The following is an 18094-nucleotide window of genomic DNA, read 5'->3' on the forward strand; positions in this document are numbered from 1 at the left end:
TTTTAATATGCTTTAAGACAAACCATGTGTAAATTCATAAGTCGACACCATTGCTGAGTATTTCCTCCTTAAAACTGCAGTGAACCAAAGACAGTCTCAAAAACACGCTTTGAAATCGCTGGTGTTTCTGACCTCACAAACTACCTTGTAACCAATCAGATCAACGTGTGATCGTCAACCAGTGGATCTCTGAGCTGAGTGAGTGAGTGGAGGCGGGGTTCATTTGCATATTCATAGATCCATGTATACTCAATGAGGCAAGGGTGTCGAGTTACATTCAAGATAAGACAAGAAGAACAAAAAAAACAAAACAACTTTAAATATGTAGTTTTGGTGATTGAAGATGAGTTTTAAGGGATACAATTATTGACTACAGGGGGATTTCTAATTTTAAGGTAATGGGTTTCCTCGCTTTTTGTAAATTAAGTCAAATGATCACTTTTTACAGTGTACATATTATGCAAATATAGACCTATACTTAATTGCAAACTGAGTGTAATGTTTTCAGACACTTATATGTTCATTGCAATTTAATTAAAATGTATATTGACCCACCTAAGCACTTTAATGTCATTTCTTTTGAAACTTGTATGTCATGTATATATAATTTCAGTGCTGGGTTACTGATAACATGTAATCTGGATTACTGTCACGTTTAGAGTTTGCTTTTGATCTGCTTCTCCGTTCTGTTCATGTCTGTTTCTAGGTTGGTTTTCTTGTTCTGTTAATTAGGTTTCCTGCCTGTTAGTCTCCTAGGTTACAAATGATTTGATTAAATTGTCACATGTGTTTCACGCTTCTTTGATTTGTTTGTTCTGTCTATTTAAACCCTGTGTGTCTTTTAGTTCATTGTAAGTTCTACGTCGTGTTAAATTGGTTGTTCTCGAGTGTTATGTGATGATTTGAGTTATTTTCTAAATCTGCACTTCAGATGAAGCGTCATGTTTCATCTCTGCTGCAACCAAAACATGACAATTATGTAATCAGATTCCAAAAATTAAGTACTTGTAGTTAGATTGTATTACATTTTAAAATACTTGTAATCAGACTAAAGTTTCTTTATTGGTAACCTGATTACATATTGTTTACACAATGGCAGTATAACACATAATTTATTGATTCTCCCTAATTCTTTATTTTCATGTTTAAAATTTCCTTTCTAAAAAATATTACTTGTGTGCATATGGGAAGTCTTCTGTGAAATTACACACACTGTCTGTGTTTTTGCAACATTGAATATTGAATGAGCTCAACACAATAATTATTGGAATTATCACTCAGTGAGTCATTTAACCATGCATTACTGTCTTTGGAATGTGTTTTTTCTTCTTTCAAACACATTTTTTATTATAATTGTAATATTTAAAGTTTTTTTTTTTAATGATTTAATTATTAGCTTTTCTGTCGAAACCCCCTGCAGTTTCTCTACAAACCCCAGTCTGGGAAACCCTGACGTGATGTTTTATGCACTTTTCTTTCTCTTTGTATTTTTATATTAATATGGTGCAATATTATCCAATTCAGTGTGATAAATGAGGTAGGTCAAAAGTAGTCTGATTATATTACCTAAAAAGTGTAATGTAATGGATGTTATACCTACAATTTTTTTTTTTTTTTTTTTTTTTTTTAATAAGAAGAGTGACATAGAAGATGAAATATCCACATAAAAAGGCTCAGAAGGTAAATATATATTAACCTGCATCAGTCAGGATGACTCTGTGAACTGGAATTCTGGCCATTCAGCAAACATGGTGTCCATATGGCTTATGATGTCCCAGTATCCGCAACCAAATAATCTGTCTTAAATTAATAAGGCTCAGTGCTTACAGTGATCAGATTAATTCCGCCAGTGTTTTCTAAACCTGTATTAATCCCTGTAATCCTCCGCAGTTTCACTGCCAAGTACTTTAATCCTTTAGCCACCAAGTGAGGAAAATTCAAAAGTAGCCATGAAGACATAAAATTCGGTTCTGTCCATCATTCCAACTTTCATCCTTTCACCTCTGTGTAAACATTAACAAATACCTAATCTGTTGTGGATAAGGAACACATCCCAAAGGTTTAAGATAACCAAGAGTATTGTGTTGTTGAGATATATCACTATTAGCATAAAATAACACCTGGCGTCTCACGCGTGCATCCTGCAAATTTCACCACACAAATAACGTGAAATACACTAGAGGTGAGTATTAATTACCAATGCATTTTAAAAAGGATGTAATACTACTGAGGTGAGCAGTGCATGTGGTTAATGTGAGAATTGTCCCTAATATCCTGATCAAAACCCAAAGATGAAATAATAGACCTAAAAGACAACATTTTCATCACATTTCTTTACAAAACAGAACATTTATTAGGAGAAATCAGTCTTCTGTGCACTATCAAAAAAGGACCATACAATAATGTTTTTTAAAGACAATTTTAATAGCATGTAAATATGTTCTGTACCACAGTCACATTGTTGTAAATCAGTCAATCTGCCAGTAGATGGAGCTCTTCTGAGAGACTGTTTCCAGAGCAGATCTGGCAATGTGTTGCATTTATCAGTGGCAGATGAATAGATTTTTGTCACACTGTTTCTATCAAGACTAAAGAGCGGACCAAAAGTCAACAACAACAAAAAAGGCTTTCCAATCAAAATATAATACAAATAATTTAGAAAGAATATTTAAAATATGAATGTTGGTTATTAGCATCTGAACCACACTGAAAAAATAAAAAATAAAAATAAATACAAATATGTAAAATGTACTTTTTAATTTTTTTTGCACACATTTTTTAAAGTAAATTTCACATATGGAATTAAGTAAAATCTACTTAACTAAGTTAAGTAAAATTAAGTACATTTAACTTCGCCGGTTAAAGTTGATTGAGTAATTCCTATTGCATGGCTTAATTCAGTGTAATATTGTTTGCGTAAAATGTACTTGAAACGGAGTATTGCAAAGTAAAGTTCAACTATGTTTAAAGTGTATGCTTTATTTTTGTATGACACATAAATAATGCATAATAAAACAGCTGGCAAACAGTGAAAAATGCAACATTATTCATCATTCATGTCCCAGTGCATTATGGGGACTCCAGTATCAGAAAGTTTATTAGGTTTTACTTAATTTTATAACGGTTATATTTACGCTTTAATTCCTACAATCTTAAATTGAGTACTTATATAGAATTTACTTTGTCAAAATTGCCTGGACTAACTTATTCAGGTAGAAATTACATTAGTTTTTATTTATTTTTTGCATTTTTATCAGTGCACATATCAGTTACATTTTCATATAGTATTTGGAAGCCTGTGATAAATTATTTCAGCTGGCAAACATCATGACAAGAGTGTGAGTGAACGCAACATAACTTCTGTCATTAATTAACAGACTAGTTTGTGACACTGATTGTGTGTGTTTTTAACTCAAGAACTTGAGCGTTTGCAACTGGATGCCTTAATGTTTGTTCCACCAGAGATGTTTAACAAATAATTTTAAGTTTGTACTTTTAAGGTAGGCTAGGTCTTAAATTATGTTTTAAAAGTAGGCTATAGCTAGGCTATATATTGAAAACATAAGGTTTTAAAAAAGAGATCACCTGATCAATGTTTAGGTAGATCTTTTGTGTGGCATTTAAAAAATATATATTTTAAATATCTTAATTTGGATTTGAATTTGAACTTAAATTGTTCAAATTAGCCTATATAAAGAGACTGAGAGAAAAAAAAAAACACCATTCCAGGCTTTTGTGATGGCCATGTCAAATGATTCCTGATCTCTTTCCGATCCAGTTCCGGTTTTTCCAGGTTCCTATCTGAATTCCTGCTGCTCTCTCTCTCTCTCTGAGATCAGTGAAAAAATATCTCCAACCGTCCGGACTCTCTCTCTCTCTCTCTTCACCTTTACACATTATGTCTGCACTGACGCCTCTCATTTCGCTATTCTCCAACTCGGCGTTGGTTTAATCTCGCAAATATGGATTGACTTTGATTTTACTCGGTCGCCTGTTGAAGTTTTGAAGCGGCGGATCGTGTCTTCTGCTCAACGAGCTTCATGTTTCCTTCGGCAACTTTCGGAAGTAACTCGTTCCGGATGCGTTGTTCACACTATTGAACTGATCCGTGCGCGCGATCAGGGGGATTTTAAATCGGGATCGTGTCCGAGGCTTTCCACACTTCTTTAATTCGTGTTTAAAGTGATGGCGGAGCGGGGAGCCCGGTTGCTCCTCTCTCTTTTCTGCCTCACGATCACACTTTCGCATGCTGAAAAAGGTAAGTCTGAGATTAAAGAGCATTACAACTTTCTGCGGTGCGACCCGCTGCCTGTTTCTCTTGAGTGTGAAACGAGTGTGTGACTATTTTCATCTGAACTAACTTGATTGCATCCAGTTCATCGAACACACACCGTTCAGACAGCCTTATAAATCAAAACATATGCGAAATATCTCCTACGTTTGCTCTGAAAAGGCTTATTTACTGCAAAGGTGTGTTCTGCATTAATACATTTTCACCTGAATGGAAAACCCCATTCCTTCATCAAATGGAAGCAAGTAAATTAGCCTAAATCTCGTTAATTATCATGTCTGTGGAAATCAGTGTTTTTTCCACGCACTGTTGGAGGATCATATAGACTCTCTCTCTCTGTAAGAAATAGATCTTTTGCATCATAATCCTAGATATTTTTCCTGTAAAGTTGCCAGAAGGCAAATAGTGCAGTTGTTTTTGACCATGCACTTGAAAGAAAAGAGAAAAGGTATTTTATATATTATCTACCACGTTTATTTTGGTGTGTGTAGAATTCTGGGCTGAACACAAGAACATTAATGACTTTCCCCTGCTTGAAACCAAGCAGAAAACATACCTAGGACAATTTTTTTTTTTGCATATAAATATATAATGCTGTCTTTACCCAACTGAAGCGGCATACTACCAGGAAAGATGCCTTAATGCTGCATAGAGGTGGCATAAATGCATTTACACTGACATTGCAATATCTGTAATATTCATATGAAACTATCTTTAAAATAAGAATATGAATATAGGTTGGCTACATGACTACTTAACGTGATGAAAATGGCAAAGTTTAAGATTGCACTTAATGTACACCGAGCCAAAGCAGCATCAGAGGTGGCTTTGATGCAGGGTCAGAGCTACCTTTTTTTGTTTTATTGTTGGTACGGTTTTATTTGCCATTGCATTGCATTCCTGCACAGAATATGGAGCCGAACATGGAATATATTGCATGGCTGTCTAAATATGCCTTAAGAGAAATGGGTATTTTTGCTTCAGAGCATAGAAACTGAATCTTTTGTTGGTTTATTCATCATCTTTGTTCATAAGGTGCACCTTTAATTTGCACGATGCATCATTTAACTCTTTCATTGGTTTTGGCAACATGTTTTCACTAGTTTGTGCTTGTCTATTAGGCTCACGTACGATGAAAGCAGGCCGTAGTGGAGTTTGCGGCTGGGCCGTCTTGCGTGCAGAGGCTGATGAAAGCTGCCCTGCTGCATGAAAAGCAATGTGCTGTGGTAAAAAATCACAGGCTTTGCTGGAGATCATACAAAAGAGAGGAATGGGGGGCTGGGTGGAACGGGCAGACTCTGTCTGGAAAGTAATAAAACCAGGAGATTAAGGGGGGAACAGGGAGTTCCTTTGGGAGTTTTGATTGATTCCAGAGAATTGGACCTACATGCGGAGAGTGAGTTTCAAGTTACTAATTGTGGGGTCCCCTTCTGAAAATATGTGTTTATTCGAAACATGTTTTTTGAGGTCTTGAAGCACACAAATGCGAACCATAAGCAGTTCCGTGAAGATTGTCACCTACGTCTCGCCGATAACAGCATTCCAACTTTTCGTTGTTCTGGAAAGGATATGGGCTTGTCTTTAAGTTGTTGTTTTTTTGGGGGGGAAAGTTGTCATTGCATCCAATTTGCATCCCATCTTATCTGCATAATCCTGCTGGAAGAGAACTGTGTGCTGATGGCTTCCCTGCGGACAATGTAAACAGCATGCTAAACTGTATAAACACCCTCACTACCTTGTCTGCAACCACTCAGCGATGTAAGAGATCTGCTTCCTTCCAGAGGCCTTCATCGCACTACATTGCACAGACCTAAGCGAGACCTGAACAAAAGGACAGTGTTGAACTAACATGGATAGCGTTTTTTCTTCTTTCTGTTCTGTAGGCCATATACCTGGTTATTAAGTTAAGTTAGGCCTGGTTTCACAGACGGGGCTTAGATTAAGCCAGGAATTCAATTAAGACATTTAAGTAGCTTTTATATATATTAAAAAAACATTACTGGTGTGCTTGAGACAAAACAATGGCACTGACATATTTTAAGATTTGATGGGATTTAAACTTTTGTTGGCTGAAGACCCAAGTTTGGTTTGAAGAGGAAAAACGTACCAAACGCAATGTTCTCTAACCATTCCTGAACACAAACTGAGACACTGAGTTCGTGTTCAGGAGGTTTAATTACCCAAATTATTTTGCCCAAACTTAATTTTCAAACTTCGGCTAAATGAAACCTTTCGGTTTCTGTTAAACATGTAGTATTGGTGCTTTTTTGAATGGGCCGTGTTGTATTTTTTGCTTATTTACAGTATCTGGAGAGAGAGGCCTAAATGGATGCCTTTTTTGGGGGGAAATATTCCATCAGCGCAATAGCTTGGTCATATATCTGTCCATTGCATTATAATCATTATCCAAAGTCATCATTACTGTTGCAGCTGCATGTTTTCAGATGTCAGGGAACAAAGAGGATCAATATCACAGTAACAAATTAAGTATTGTCAGCAATTGAATCTCGCTGGAAACAGGGCGTCACAATAAGCTCCAGCTGAGAGATCCAGCCTTCGATGTTCTTTATTAATTTAGATGGACAATGAGCCCTTGGCTAATCGCCTAATGTGCAAATGAAGGCTTGATAGCAGCCTGTAAAATGGATTATGATTGATGGAGTTATTTGTTCATTGCACTAGCTGCAAAAGTGCCGGTTAATAATTTGACCTCATATTTGTCAACATCTGATTTGGGTTTCTTTGTGAGAGAATCACACCCTTTCAGTGTCCATGTAATAAGTGATATGGCAGGGTATTGGTATGTTTGGAATGGCATACTACTTACTATTTGATATTACATTGCTTTGCATGGAATGGATGATGTTATACTTCTGCCAAAATAAGGAGGCTGCATATATCACACCAGAATGCAATGCACTCGACATGACCTTCCATTTAGAAAGCAAAAAAAAATTCAGGCAATATCATCTCTTGTTTCTCGACTCATCATTAGATCAGACAGTGAAATGACTAAAAATTGAAGTCTAAAATAGGCATATTTTGTTTCTGACGACTGAATGTCACATAGTGAGATCATCTGGCAACACTTTAGCATGCTACAGTTTGAAATGTTCAGTGTTGCACGCTGTTTCAATTATTGTTTTAAAAAATAGTACAGTATATAAGCAGTATGTAAGCTTGAGTATTCCATTCCCAGCTGGCCTTGATTGGCTGTGTCAGGAATGCTTAACGTCAGCACTGGCTATTCATCAGCATTTCTTTTTTTTCTATTTTTTTTTTTGGTGGCCTTGAAATTGAGGTATGAATGGTTAGGGCTACTTGTGCAAATTTGAGTCCATTTATTGAAATGGTGAGCTTCTGCTGTATGAGATTATTGGAAAGATTTCTGGCCAACCCTGGTCAATTCTGCTCCATTACCATCAGTGGTGTATCATTATAGTGTATCATTATGTTTCTGAGTGCACTATTTTAGTGTAGCATTTGAGAAAATGACCAGTCTACGCAAATACACACGAGGTAGCGTATGGCTTTTTGTTGTTGTTGAAGGAATTCCTATGAAATGGTCATACCTAAGGAATGTTTGCTGGTCAACACCCTGGTTTGGGATCTGAGTGGTTGAGTTCCCAGTGGATCTCTCTTTGCGGGAGAATTCTCTCGGCAGCTGGAGAACATTATGATGCATGTGTGATATGAATGCTCGGTGAAGTGAAGTCAAGCAAAATCCTAATAGAGCTTCTGATAAGCCGTTTTGTAGTGTCTCCCTCTTGGTGTGATTGGTTTGGCCCTCGCAAATCTAGAATCATGCTAATAATAAATGGTATTTAGATAGCTCCAAACAAACAGCACTATTAATATTTCTTATACTTGAACAAAACCCTCATTTTAAGCATCATTTAAACTTTAAATGGCTTTAAAGTTATTCCATAGACTCAAATCATAATCCAGTATTGGTTATATATCAACTGATAAATGCAATTATGCATGCTCATATTTTTACATTACCTTTGCATCTATAGCTTATCTTTTAAAACACAAAAAATGTAATGAAACTATTATTATTATTTTTTTACAGATCTCAAAATGAATTTCCATTTGTGATGCCTACATTTACTCAATTTTATTTCTAGTGTTTTTGTTTTATTATTATTAATATTTCCCTAACTCTCAAAATAATTGTTTTGAATAGGGCAAACTTAAATTAAACAAACTACCTTTATGATTATGTTGAACTTTTGAGTTCACATTTTAAGTGATCTGAAATGTTAAATTTTTTGAGTTAAATGAAAAGGGAGAGTAAATGCTTTTGCACGTTGCAGACTTTGGAGAAAAAAAAAAACGATTTTCTCACCTTTTTCTTTAAAACGTTTTTATGAAACTTCAAACATTCAAGTGTTGTTTTCAAATTTTTTTTTAATTTTTTTTAAAGCAGAGGCTCTGTTCTTTCTTTTGAAATGCTTGAAAAATATTCCGGGGGCCATGAAAATTTTCAGAAAATTATTAAAAATGCTGACGGTGGCTGGCAAGTTTTTTCAAAAATGCTGGCGGGAAAAGAGTTAATATCAGTGGATCGCTTAACTAGAAGGAGGTCCCGAGTCAAATGTAGGGCCCGAAATCTTATAGAGTAATGATGTCGAGTGACCCAGAATCCAACTTACTGAGTTTTCACAATTCTGTTGGGCATATTTCACAGTCATTACCTGATACCAAAGTCTGAACTAGAGCAAATATGAGCACATTTCCCATGTGGAAAACTGCATGTGGTTCTGATCACTGCTCAGTCCAACTGAAGCACATTTTCTGCTGACCCAAATTGTTCAAATGTTAAGCTATTGTTCTTCTTTCTGACCATGCACTGCCATGTTAATTAGTATTGTTCTCTCCCTATCTTACTTTGCTGCTGTCATGAAATGGGGTCTGCTTTCTTTATGGCCTGTTTAGTTAATCAGGAATCCTGAAAGGACCCGTCGTTACAGTGTCCGCACACCTGCCGAATATGCTGACAAGCTAACTTGTTTCCCTTTTATTTGGTTCCCCGTTCTCAGCAGCAAAGGTTGTATGTGAGTAATGGCAGCATGAACTGATATCTGTGCCAAGCATCCCGGCAGACTAAAGCTGTGAAACCATTGAAGGCGATTGAAGCACCCTGTTGTTGTTGCTCATTGCTTGAACGCTGATGACGGGCCCTACGGGGGGCCCTTCCCTTCGGCTCTGTATAAAGGTCTCATAGTGTGGCCTGTGGAAGTATCACTGAAGACGGATTGTGAATAAGCTCAACGTCAGTGCCAGTCTGCATGAACTCGGCTTGTGGCTCTTGGCAGCTCAACCTTCGCTTAAGATCTTCTCGACACGCCGTCCTGCGGTCGGCTTCTGGTTTATCGCAAAGATCCAGTAAGGGCTCGCCAGACCTTTCTGCTCGAAAAGCAAACACTCCTTCCTTTGCTTAACCAAGGAAAATGGAACATTAAACAGTGCATTTTTTGTTACATGTAAACTAGTAATCTATTTTCCATACGCCACTAATCATTAAAGCTGTACTTCATCTGGAAATTTTACATTTTAATATCATTTACATGGTTCAAAATCCATATAGCTTACACGAAACTTGAGTAATTTCTACTTATTTAGTTCCTATTACAATGAATTTGTAGTGGAGCTTTCAAGCTTTGAAAAACAATCCTAGATTTTCAGTAATTAATAACTCTAATTTTTGATTGTTTCTCACACTAAGCTATCATTTGGCTTCAGAAGGCTTGGAAAATATAGCAAGAGTTGAATGGACCACTTTTATGACACGATTATGTTTCGTTTGAATTAGCATTTTGCACGTGAAGCTTGAAATCTTCTGTCCTGATGCGTTGAGATTAAATTGAAAGGGCAAACAAAACAAGCTTCACTTGGTCATTGAAAACAAATATTAATAAAGTGGGTGAATAAATTCGGAGTATTTATTTGACAAATAAAAGCAGGATTTGTCAAGGTTTTCACTCAAAGAAATGTTTCTTAAGAGGTTTTTCCTGAATATGTCTTAAATGAGTATAGAATCTAGCCTAGGTTACATCATGCACTGTAAATACTGTATATCTTGGCTGAAATGAGTTTGAATGGTCTTAGGTAGATTGAGTTCTGCTCTTTATATGTTCAGTCCTGAACCTTTGTCGAGATAATGGATGTCAGAGAGCCATAAGGAACTGTACATTACTTACCTTCCATTACTTACCTTCCATTGTATTGTAGCCTACATTATGGACAGTTATTGTATAATATGTACAAGGGCTGCACGACATTGAAGAAAAATGCGATATGCGATAACTCATTAAATAATGCGATATTCGATATGCGACACGATAATGCTTAAAGTGTGTAAAATAAACTTCAAATATATTTAAAATGATACATACGTGTTTCACATTCTTTTTGTAACAAGAAAACATCCCTACAACTTCTGAAAGTGAACAGCAGTGTTTTACTGTGGCGTAAGAAGTGTTATTTTAACATCAGTGGGGTTCAGGTTATCCTACATTAGGGTTATTTAACAACAGAAACTGAATAATCAAATGTAAAAATAAAACACGGGTAGTTTTCACTGTATGAAATATATACTGATTCTTATTAAAGCTACAAAAGTTATTCAGCCAAGAGCAGTGAGTGATTTTCTCTTTCTCTTTTGCTCATGACCCCAGTTATTGCAAGCCGTTGCGATATGCATATCACAAAATATACATTTACAATATTTCGATATATTGTGCAGCCCTAATATTTACAATTTCTCTGCATTTTTATGAGGTAAGTCTGTTTGGGTGATTTTTGTTCTGGGAGGTTGCATTTGTAACTTGTAGGTGGTCTTGCAGCTGCAGTGCATGCAAGATGAGATATGAAGAATTTCCTCCCAATGGTTAGGAGTGACGGGAATGATGGAAACCAGCTGCCCTGGGTCCCTGGCCTCAAGATTTGACCTCTGACCCTGCGATGGATAAATGCAGCTGGAGAAAAAAAGCCAGGAAAATAAGATAAAGCCAGAAAAGCACCTGCAGAGTAGGCTTGACATTCCAGCACTGGATCCTTGGACACGTGTCACATGATCCCAGCGAGCGTGTCCGGGTGGGTGTGGGTGTGGGTGTGGGTGTGGGTGTGGGGGTGGGGGGCATCATTAAGGGGAGGCCAGCTGTTACTGTATATGCCTAATGAGCGCTTTTATGGAAAAGACTTGATGGACACGCACATTTGACCGGCTACCTGCGGAATAAGTACGCCTACAGAAATTTCGCCTACAAGTTTCCTGAAATAACATGATTTTTCTTTTCTCCTTTATCTAACTTTTAATTAGTTTTTTCCTGATTTAATTAGTGATTTACTGTTGGAAAGTTCTAAACGCATTTGAGTGTGCAACACATTGACTGTATCCCTGTCTTTACATTATAAGCGTAATGTTACAAATTGTTAATTTGTGATTGTTCTTGAATTATTGTAATTACCACCTTTTCGCTTGAGAGTATATTTAGGTGACAAAAATTGTTGTAGTTAGTGCAGGATTAGGTTACTCTGCTTTTTCAGTAAGTAAGAGTGTAGTACTTTCAACAGTTTAACACATTTACTACTTAAATCCATTCTGCAGCATTTATTGCAGATTGCATGTGGGACTAGGAATTGAGTAATCACAGCTATAAACTAATGCAAAAGTGGCCCATTTCTCTTATGCACTCGAAAAAGAAGCAAATGAGCTATTTGGCGAGATTAAAGAAGGCCTTTTTGCAAAGTGGAGTGAACCTTTTTCTCTTGAAATTTTTTTTCTCATTGCTGTTGTGTCTCACCTTATAATAAGGTTTGATATTGGTAATTTGACCATTTTGGAAATTATAGTACAGGCCCATTATGTTCATCAAAAAACAATTACAGGAAGCCACTATTGCAGGATCTTTTTATGTATGGTAATTATACAAACTCTACTTATATCTTCCGTTCCTCACCTCTAGACGTTTACACAATCATCCCGAATCACAGAATCGTGTACACAATAACTTTATGATTGGATAATTAGCAGTTGCACCCAGATGATATCACAGTCATTACCCTTTCTCATCTTTTGAGTCATCTTTTTTGGGGCAAAATAAACACTCGTGGATGTTGAGCTTGAAAGATTGCTTCACTGAAGAATTCCTAATGGATAATAAAATTCACTGAGCAGTGAAGCGGGCCGTCCCACCCACACCAGCCCAGTTCAGATTCTTACTGCCGCTGTCTGCATTCCCAGCATGGCTGGGCCAGTAATTCACAATCAGGGTGGTGTCGCATATTGCTTGCCGAAAAGAGGGGGGTCAGGGGTTCAATTGCTCCCCCTGGGTAAAGCCTTAGATACATAGTGACTGTACGGCTGCCCCACGCTGACTACAGGGGTAATTAATTTCTAATGAGGGTTGGACCGCTCGCCTGTGCCATTCTGCATTGAGCCCACAGGCTCCAGACGTATTCTTCCATGCCCCATTTGTTTAAAGAGTTTGTAATATTCTCCAGGAGGTCAACAGTTTCATTCCGCTTTATGATGTCTACTCTCCTCCAGTAATTTCTTTTATTTTGATTAGATCGCAAAATATTCAGATATGAAAAAGATTTGTCTTTTTGGTCTTATTGTGTGAGATGAGATGAAATTAAGTTTTTCACTTAATCCTGGTTCTAGTTCAATAAACCCATTCCAGTTTAATTCAATTTTTTTTTTATATAAAGTTATGCTCTTCATGCCTCATTTCATTGCTCTTATAGTGGAAGCATGCCTTCAGCGCATTCAAGCTGTTTTAATTAATGTCGGTGACTTGTGTATTGTGGTTTTGGGTCAGTGCTGAAGTGGCTTGTATTGATAACATTTCCTGAGAGGAAACTATTCTGTGAAATACAGGAAGCCATTAGGAAGTCTGGGCCTCACATCTATCCGCAGCTAGTAAACAGTGACCAGCTCCCTGTGTTAGCAATTTGGATGAGCCTTAGTGCTTGTGAAGATCTTTTTGTTGTGAAATTTGTTGGTTATTTATGCAATGTTTTTCTTAGAAGTGTAATACACACTATACAGGTGGAGCTGGAGAAGGTGGAGGGTTCCTGAAAATGTGCTACACAAATGCTGACCAATTATTTGAAGGTTGAGCAGCGAGCTCATTGGCTACTGATGATGCAGGAACCAATCAGCTGTGCCCTATAGAGAATGATGTGATTGCAAGCAGATTGAGTTAAGAACCCATCAGCCTGCGCCATCTAGAGTTTAACGACAGAACTTTGTATTTATACATAAAACAGGAAATAAAATATGTTTAAAGGGCTGAAAACATTGATCAAAACAGTTAACGCATCTATGCTTCATGGGTCCAGTTGGATCCGAAAACCTGAGGCCCGACTTTAGACGGTAGTTGGGGTTGCTTAAAATGACCAAACCCTCCAGGATACTGGTGTGTGCAGGCTGTGCAGACATTGCTGCTTTTTACATACGGGTCCAGTCAGGTTTGAGTAAAATTCGGGTCGGACTCAGGTCTAATTTAATTGGGTTTGTCTCGGGTCAGGTTTTTATTTTTTATTTTAATTTTTTTAATTGGTTTATGCACGATTGGGTGCGGATAAGTGATTCGGGTCGGGTACTGATTTTAGGCCCTGAGAAGACCAGAAGACTAGTGCACAGCGTATGTAAGCTACCGCAAAATATTGAGAGCTGGCTCGACTTTACTACGACTGGTTTATCACCTGTGGACACGACTCCCTGAAAAGCATATATAGTTTACACAATTACCTAAATTGAATTACCAAATCTTATGTTTAGGTTTAGGTTTTGGTTTCAGTGATTCAGTAAAACAATTATTTTTTTGGTATAATTCATATATGTAGCAAAGACAATGCAGGACTTACATGCCAAAGGATGAGCAATAGTATTAATAAAGCTTTCAGTTAATACTGCTTTTGAAACATTTAATTTAGATTCCCATCATATTTTCTGACATTTTTTAAAAAGAAAATTATAATAGCCTTCAATCTCAAGTGGTTTCTCTTCAAAATTTGTTAATATCACTTCACCAGCCTTTCACAGCAATTGTATTATTATTTTTTTGGACTGATGTTCAATTCAGCCTTTAGTCTTTCAATATTGTAGAGATCTTAGAGTCGGGATAATTAAAGTGTGCTTGGAGCGATGATCTCCAGAATGAGATTTACCCAATATAAACCTTTGTTCATTTCCAATTCTTTGCTCTGCACAGATTGATTTCGGCTCCTTGACGAGCTCTGGAACTCATTCAGGTTGTTGTTGTTATTGAACCCTTGTAACTGAATTACTCAAGGTAAACCTTTCCTAATATAATTTCAAAGCTTTGTCGTCCATTTTCATCTGGCGAGTTCCTTCTGCTAATGAACAAGTAAATGTGACCATTAAGGTTGTGTGTTTCTGGTGGATGGCAAATACAAAAAAAAAATGGATGTCGTCTACTTGCACTGGGTTTCTTCATCAACAGAAATGTTATACGGAGCATTGATCACCCATGAAATCGCATATCGCCAAACATCACTCCAGAATCTCAGTGGAAAATTGACTAGCAGTTAAGTGGTTTTGGAGATGTGCTATATTGGGCCCCTGAGAACCTCGGTGATGCTTCGCTACGTCTATCCCGTTGTGCGGCGCTCCTATTTGAATTTCAATCAGCACTTGATGTGTTGTTATGTGAAGGAATGGGGGATGGAGGTGAGGTGGAATATGTGGCGTGACCAACGGAGACTCATTTGAGGCTCATTTGTGTCCCAGGAGGCACATACCGTAAACTCCTAGCCGCTGGGCTTGCAAGCACTATTTTTACTGCTAGCTCAGACTGGAGGTGGTACAATCAATATTAACCCCCTCCCTTCCTCCTTCTCCTCTGTTTTGTGTCACTTCATCATGTGCTGTCACATCTACCACACCTTAGTTTGTTATATTGAATTAAATGTGCTGTGGTAGCCCGTGTCATTCACTCCACGGGGTTCGAGACCGTAATTGTATCCCGGACTCCATTAAACAGCCATATGTTTTATGGGTATTTACCATAATGTGTGATTGAATTATTCCGCGTGTGACACCATGCGTTTCTTACAAATGCATTGCATACTGGGAAATGCTAATTCTGCATTTTCTCTACCTTTCCATATGGCGCCAGTCAGACCTCTTAGGTCTCTGCGGTGATGCCAAATGAGCAGTTTTTGAAATGAGATTGTGGGCGACAGTGTGAAAAAGACTTGAGGAGGACAGAAAGGACAAAGCTTTCAAGATGAACAACAAATAATTCATGTTTTTGAGGTACTAGCTCCACCAAAAGCCACATTTGATCCATTTCCCCTTGCAGCCGGCTTCCATTAATAATGGATGATAGTTTCTTCCCCCATCTGAGTCCTGTGGGGCACAAATCCCCATCCCAGCCCCCCACATCCCTCCACCGTGGTTCCCATCATTGACTATCCCGGTTGGGTTCAGGGCTGAGCTTATACATCATATCACACCCTGACTTTACTCCCATTGTTAGTTTAGCCAAGTGCATCAGGAGGTGTCTGCTTTGTTGTGTCATAAAGCCAAATGTCATGATATGACGTTTTAATAGAAATTCTTCTCTCTTGTGTTGAGGTCACCTCGGACAATGCTTCAGATACCTTCATGCTGTGCTAAAGGAGCCATGTGGGGCTTTTTTATCCTTCTTCTTTAGCAGTGGCACAATGTGGAGGGGTCAGAACTGGATGAGTGCTGGAGATTTATGGCTGGTTTGGAGTTGAATAGGAATGCTGTGAGACATGCCAAGTGTATGATGTAAGAAACTGGCCAGGCTTACTCTCACTGCCACAGCGAATGAAGACAGTGATGAATCAATGAGAAAATTAAAGCACGCCTCATGGTGATTCAGAAGTCTAAATCCTGGGGGGGAAACTAGGTCATACCAGTAAAGATGGTCAGGCTGGTGTTGGGAATAGGATCGCTAGTTGGTTGCTGGTCTGAGGTGGCCTACCAGCCAAAACCACTGTAAAGGAATATTCCAGGTACAATTCCAGTTAAATTTAAAGGGTTAGTTCACCCAAAAATGAAAATTCTGTCAGTAATTACTCACCCTCATGTTGTTCAAACCCCGTAAGACCTTCGTTCATCTTCGGAACACAAATTAAGATATTTTTGATTAAATCTGAGAGCTGGATCACTCCTCCATAGGCTTCTAAGACACTATAACTTGCTGGCCCAGAAAATGTATTAAAGACATCGTTAATATAGTCCAAGTGACTACAGTGGCTCAATCTTAAGTTTATAAAGCGACGAGAATACTTTTTGTGCACAAAAAAACAAAACAAAAATAACAACTTTATTCAACTATTGACACCACTAACCACTCGTTGATTTGCAGTTTTGAAAACGAACGTTAAGGGTTGTTTTAAGGACGTGTTCGTGCATGCCCATAGACAGCCACTCTGAAGCGGTCAAAGGCGATTCTAAACGAGTCAAAAAGTCGAGACAGGACCCATCGTCAACATTTCTGTGTCCACCACTCTAGTTCATCCAAAACAAACCAGAAAAGAGACTCAAAGTGCTAAATATCGGAATATTATACTTTAATGATTCATTGACAGATACATTTAAGTCGCTTGTCGCCATCTACTGGTGTAACGATGTAATCTTTATTTGAAGCATCAAGTCACTTTCAAAAGGTGATTTACTCAATTTTGATCACTACTGTAGACATCAGTGTTTATATCTGAACTATACACTTTTATCCCAGTACTTCTGTAATGATTTGAATTATTTTAAGACAGAAATAGTGTTACTGTGTGGTTGAAAAGACAGTTAGTGAATCTGTTTCATATGTATACATAACTGCTCTCAGAACGCAGATATGAATGTTTGCTATGAACGTACTTGTTAAAGGTTTAATAGACCAAGCTGAATCGTTGTCATTTATGAACGAGATCACGTGGGTGTTTAATCGTGCAGCTTTACTACAGTGCATTTTATTCATTTGATAATTCAGCCGCTCATTGTGTGCCTATTTTAACTTCTACTTTTTGAATATTGACTGCAGTAAAGCACTTATCCGAGCTTTGTGAATCTCATTTTATATAATTTAAAATTCCTTTTAAATAGCCGTCAGAAAGCTCGAAATTATTTCCAGATCTTCCAGGGTGTTTGTCGTCCTAAAGGCGATTGCTTCTGTCCATCAGTCTTTCTGTCATCTCATTGATCCCTGTGAGTCATGAATATGTAGAAGAGGCTGCTGAAAAGGAGATGGGAGGAGTTATTGATGTTTGACATTGAGAATGTGCTAAAATTGCTCTGAAATCATTTTCTCTGGCCACAGAGATTATAAAACACTCTAGAGAGGATTATTACCTCCATGTGTTCCCTTGCTTAATTCATTATTATTATGATTATTATTATTGGCAATATTGAAGGTCTGTCTATCCTTTTGACATGAAATGGTTCACAATAACAGTTAACTTCAGTGCTATTTTAGTATTATCACTATAGTATTCATTAATATTTTGAATTAGATTTTATTTTTCATATGTTAAGTTTTCATTTAAATTTTAGTTTGTTTTAGTAATTTTGTGTGCTTTTGACATTGTTAATATTTCTATTTAGCTTTGTTTCAGTTAACAAACATTTTTCATTAAGTTTTCTAAATGCAGGCTAAGTTTGTTTCTAATATGTTGTTTTTATCAATTAATTTCGAAAACACTTTAAAAATCCAGTTTGAACATACAGTGACATGAATGCGCCTATTCTGAAGTATTTTTTTTATAATATTTGTGTATCCTTGTATTATTAGGCTA

General features: G+C 37.3%; 2 protein-coding genes across 5 annotated transcripts in view; both read left to right on the forward strand.

Moving 5' to 3' along the window:
* LOC308687271 (apoptosis regulator BAX) overlaps positions 1 to 18094 on the forward strand; it is a 423052-nt gene that overhangs the window by 20246 nt on the left and 384712 nt on the right. The gene's annotated exons all lie outside the window — the stretch shown is intronic.
* neo1a (neogenin 1a) overlaps positions 3832 to 18094 on the forward strand; it is a 172593-nt gene continuing 158330 nt past the window's right edge. For all 4 annotated transcript variants that reach the window (XM_081359651.1, XM_081359654.1, XM_081359652.1 and 1 more), the window contains exon 1: positions 3832 to 4258. In XM_081359651.1, the coding sequence (XP_081215777.1) occupies positions 4186 to 4258 (73 nt within the window). In that variant the 5' untranslated portion in view covers positions 3832 to 4185. The remainder of the gene's footprint in view (positions 4259 to 18094) is intronic.

The sequence above is a fragment of the Scardinius erythrophthalmus genome, assembly GCF_964197995.2.
Source record: "Scardinius erythrophthalmus genome assembly, chromosome: 2".
Lineage (NCBI taxonomy): Eukaryota > Metazoa > Chordata > Actinopteri > Cypriniformes > Leuciscidae > Scardinius > Scardinius erythrophthalmus.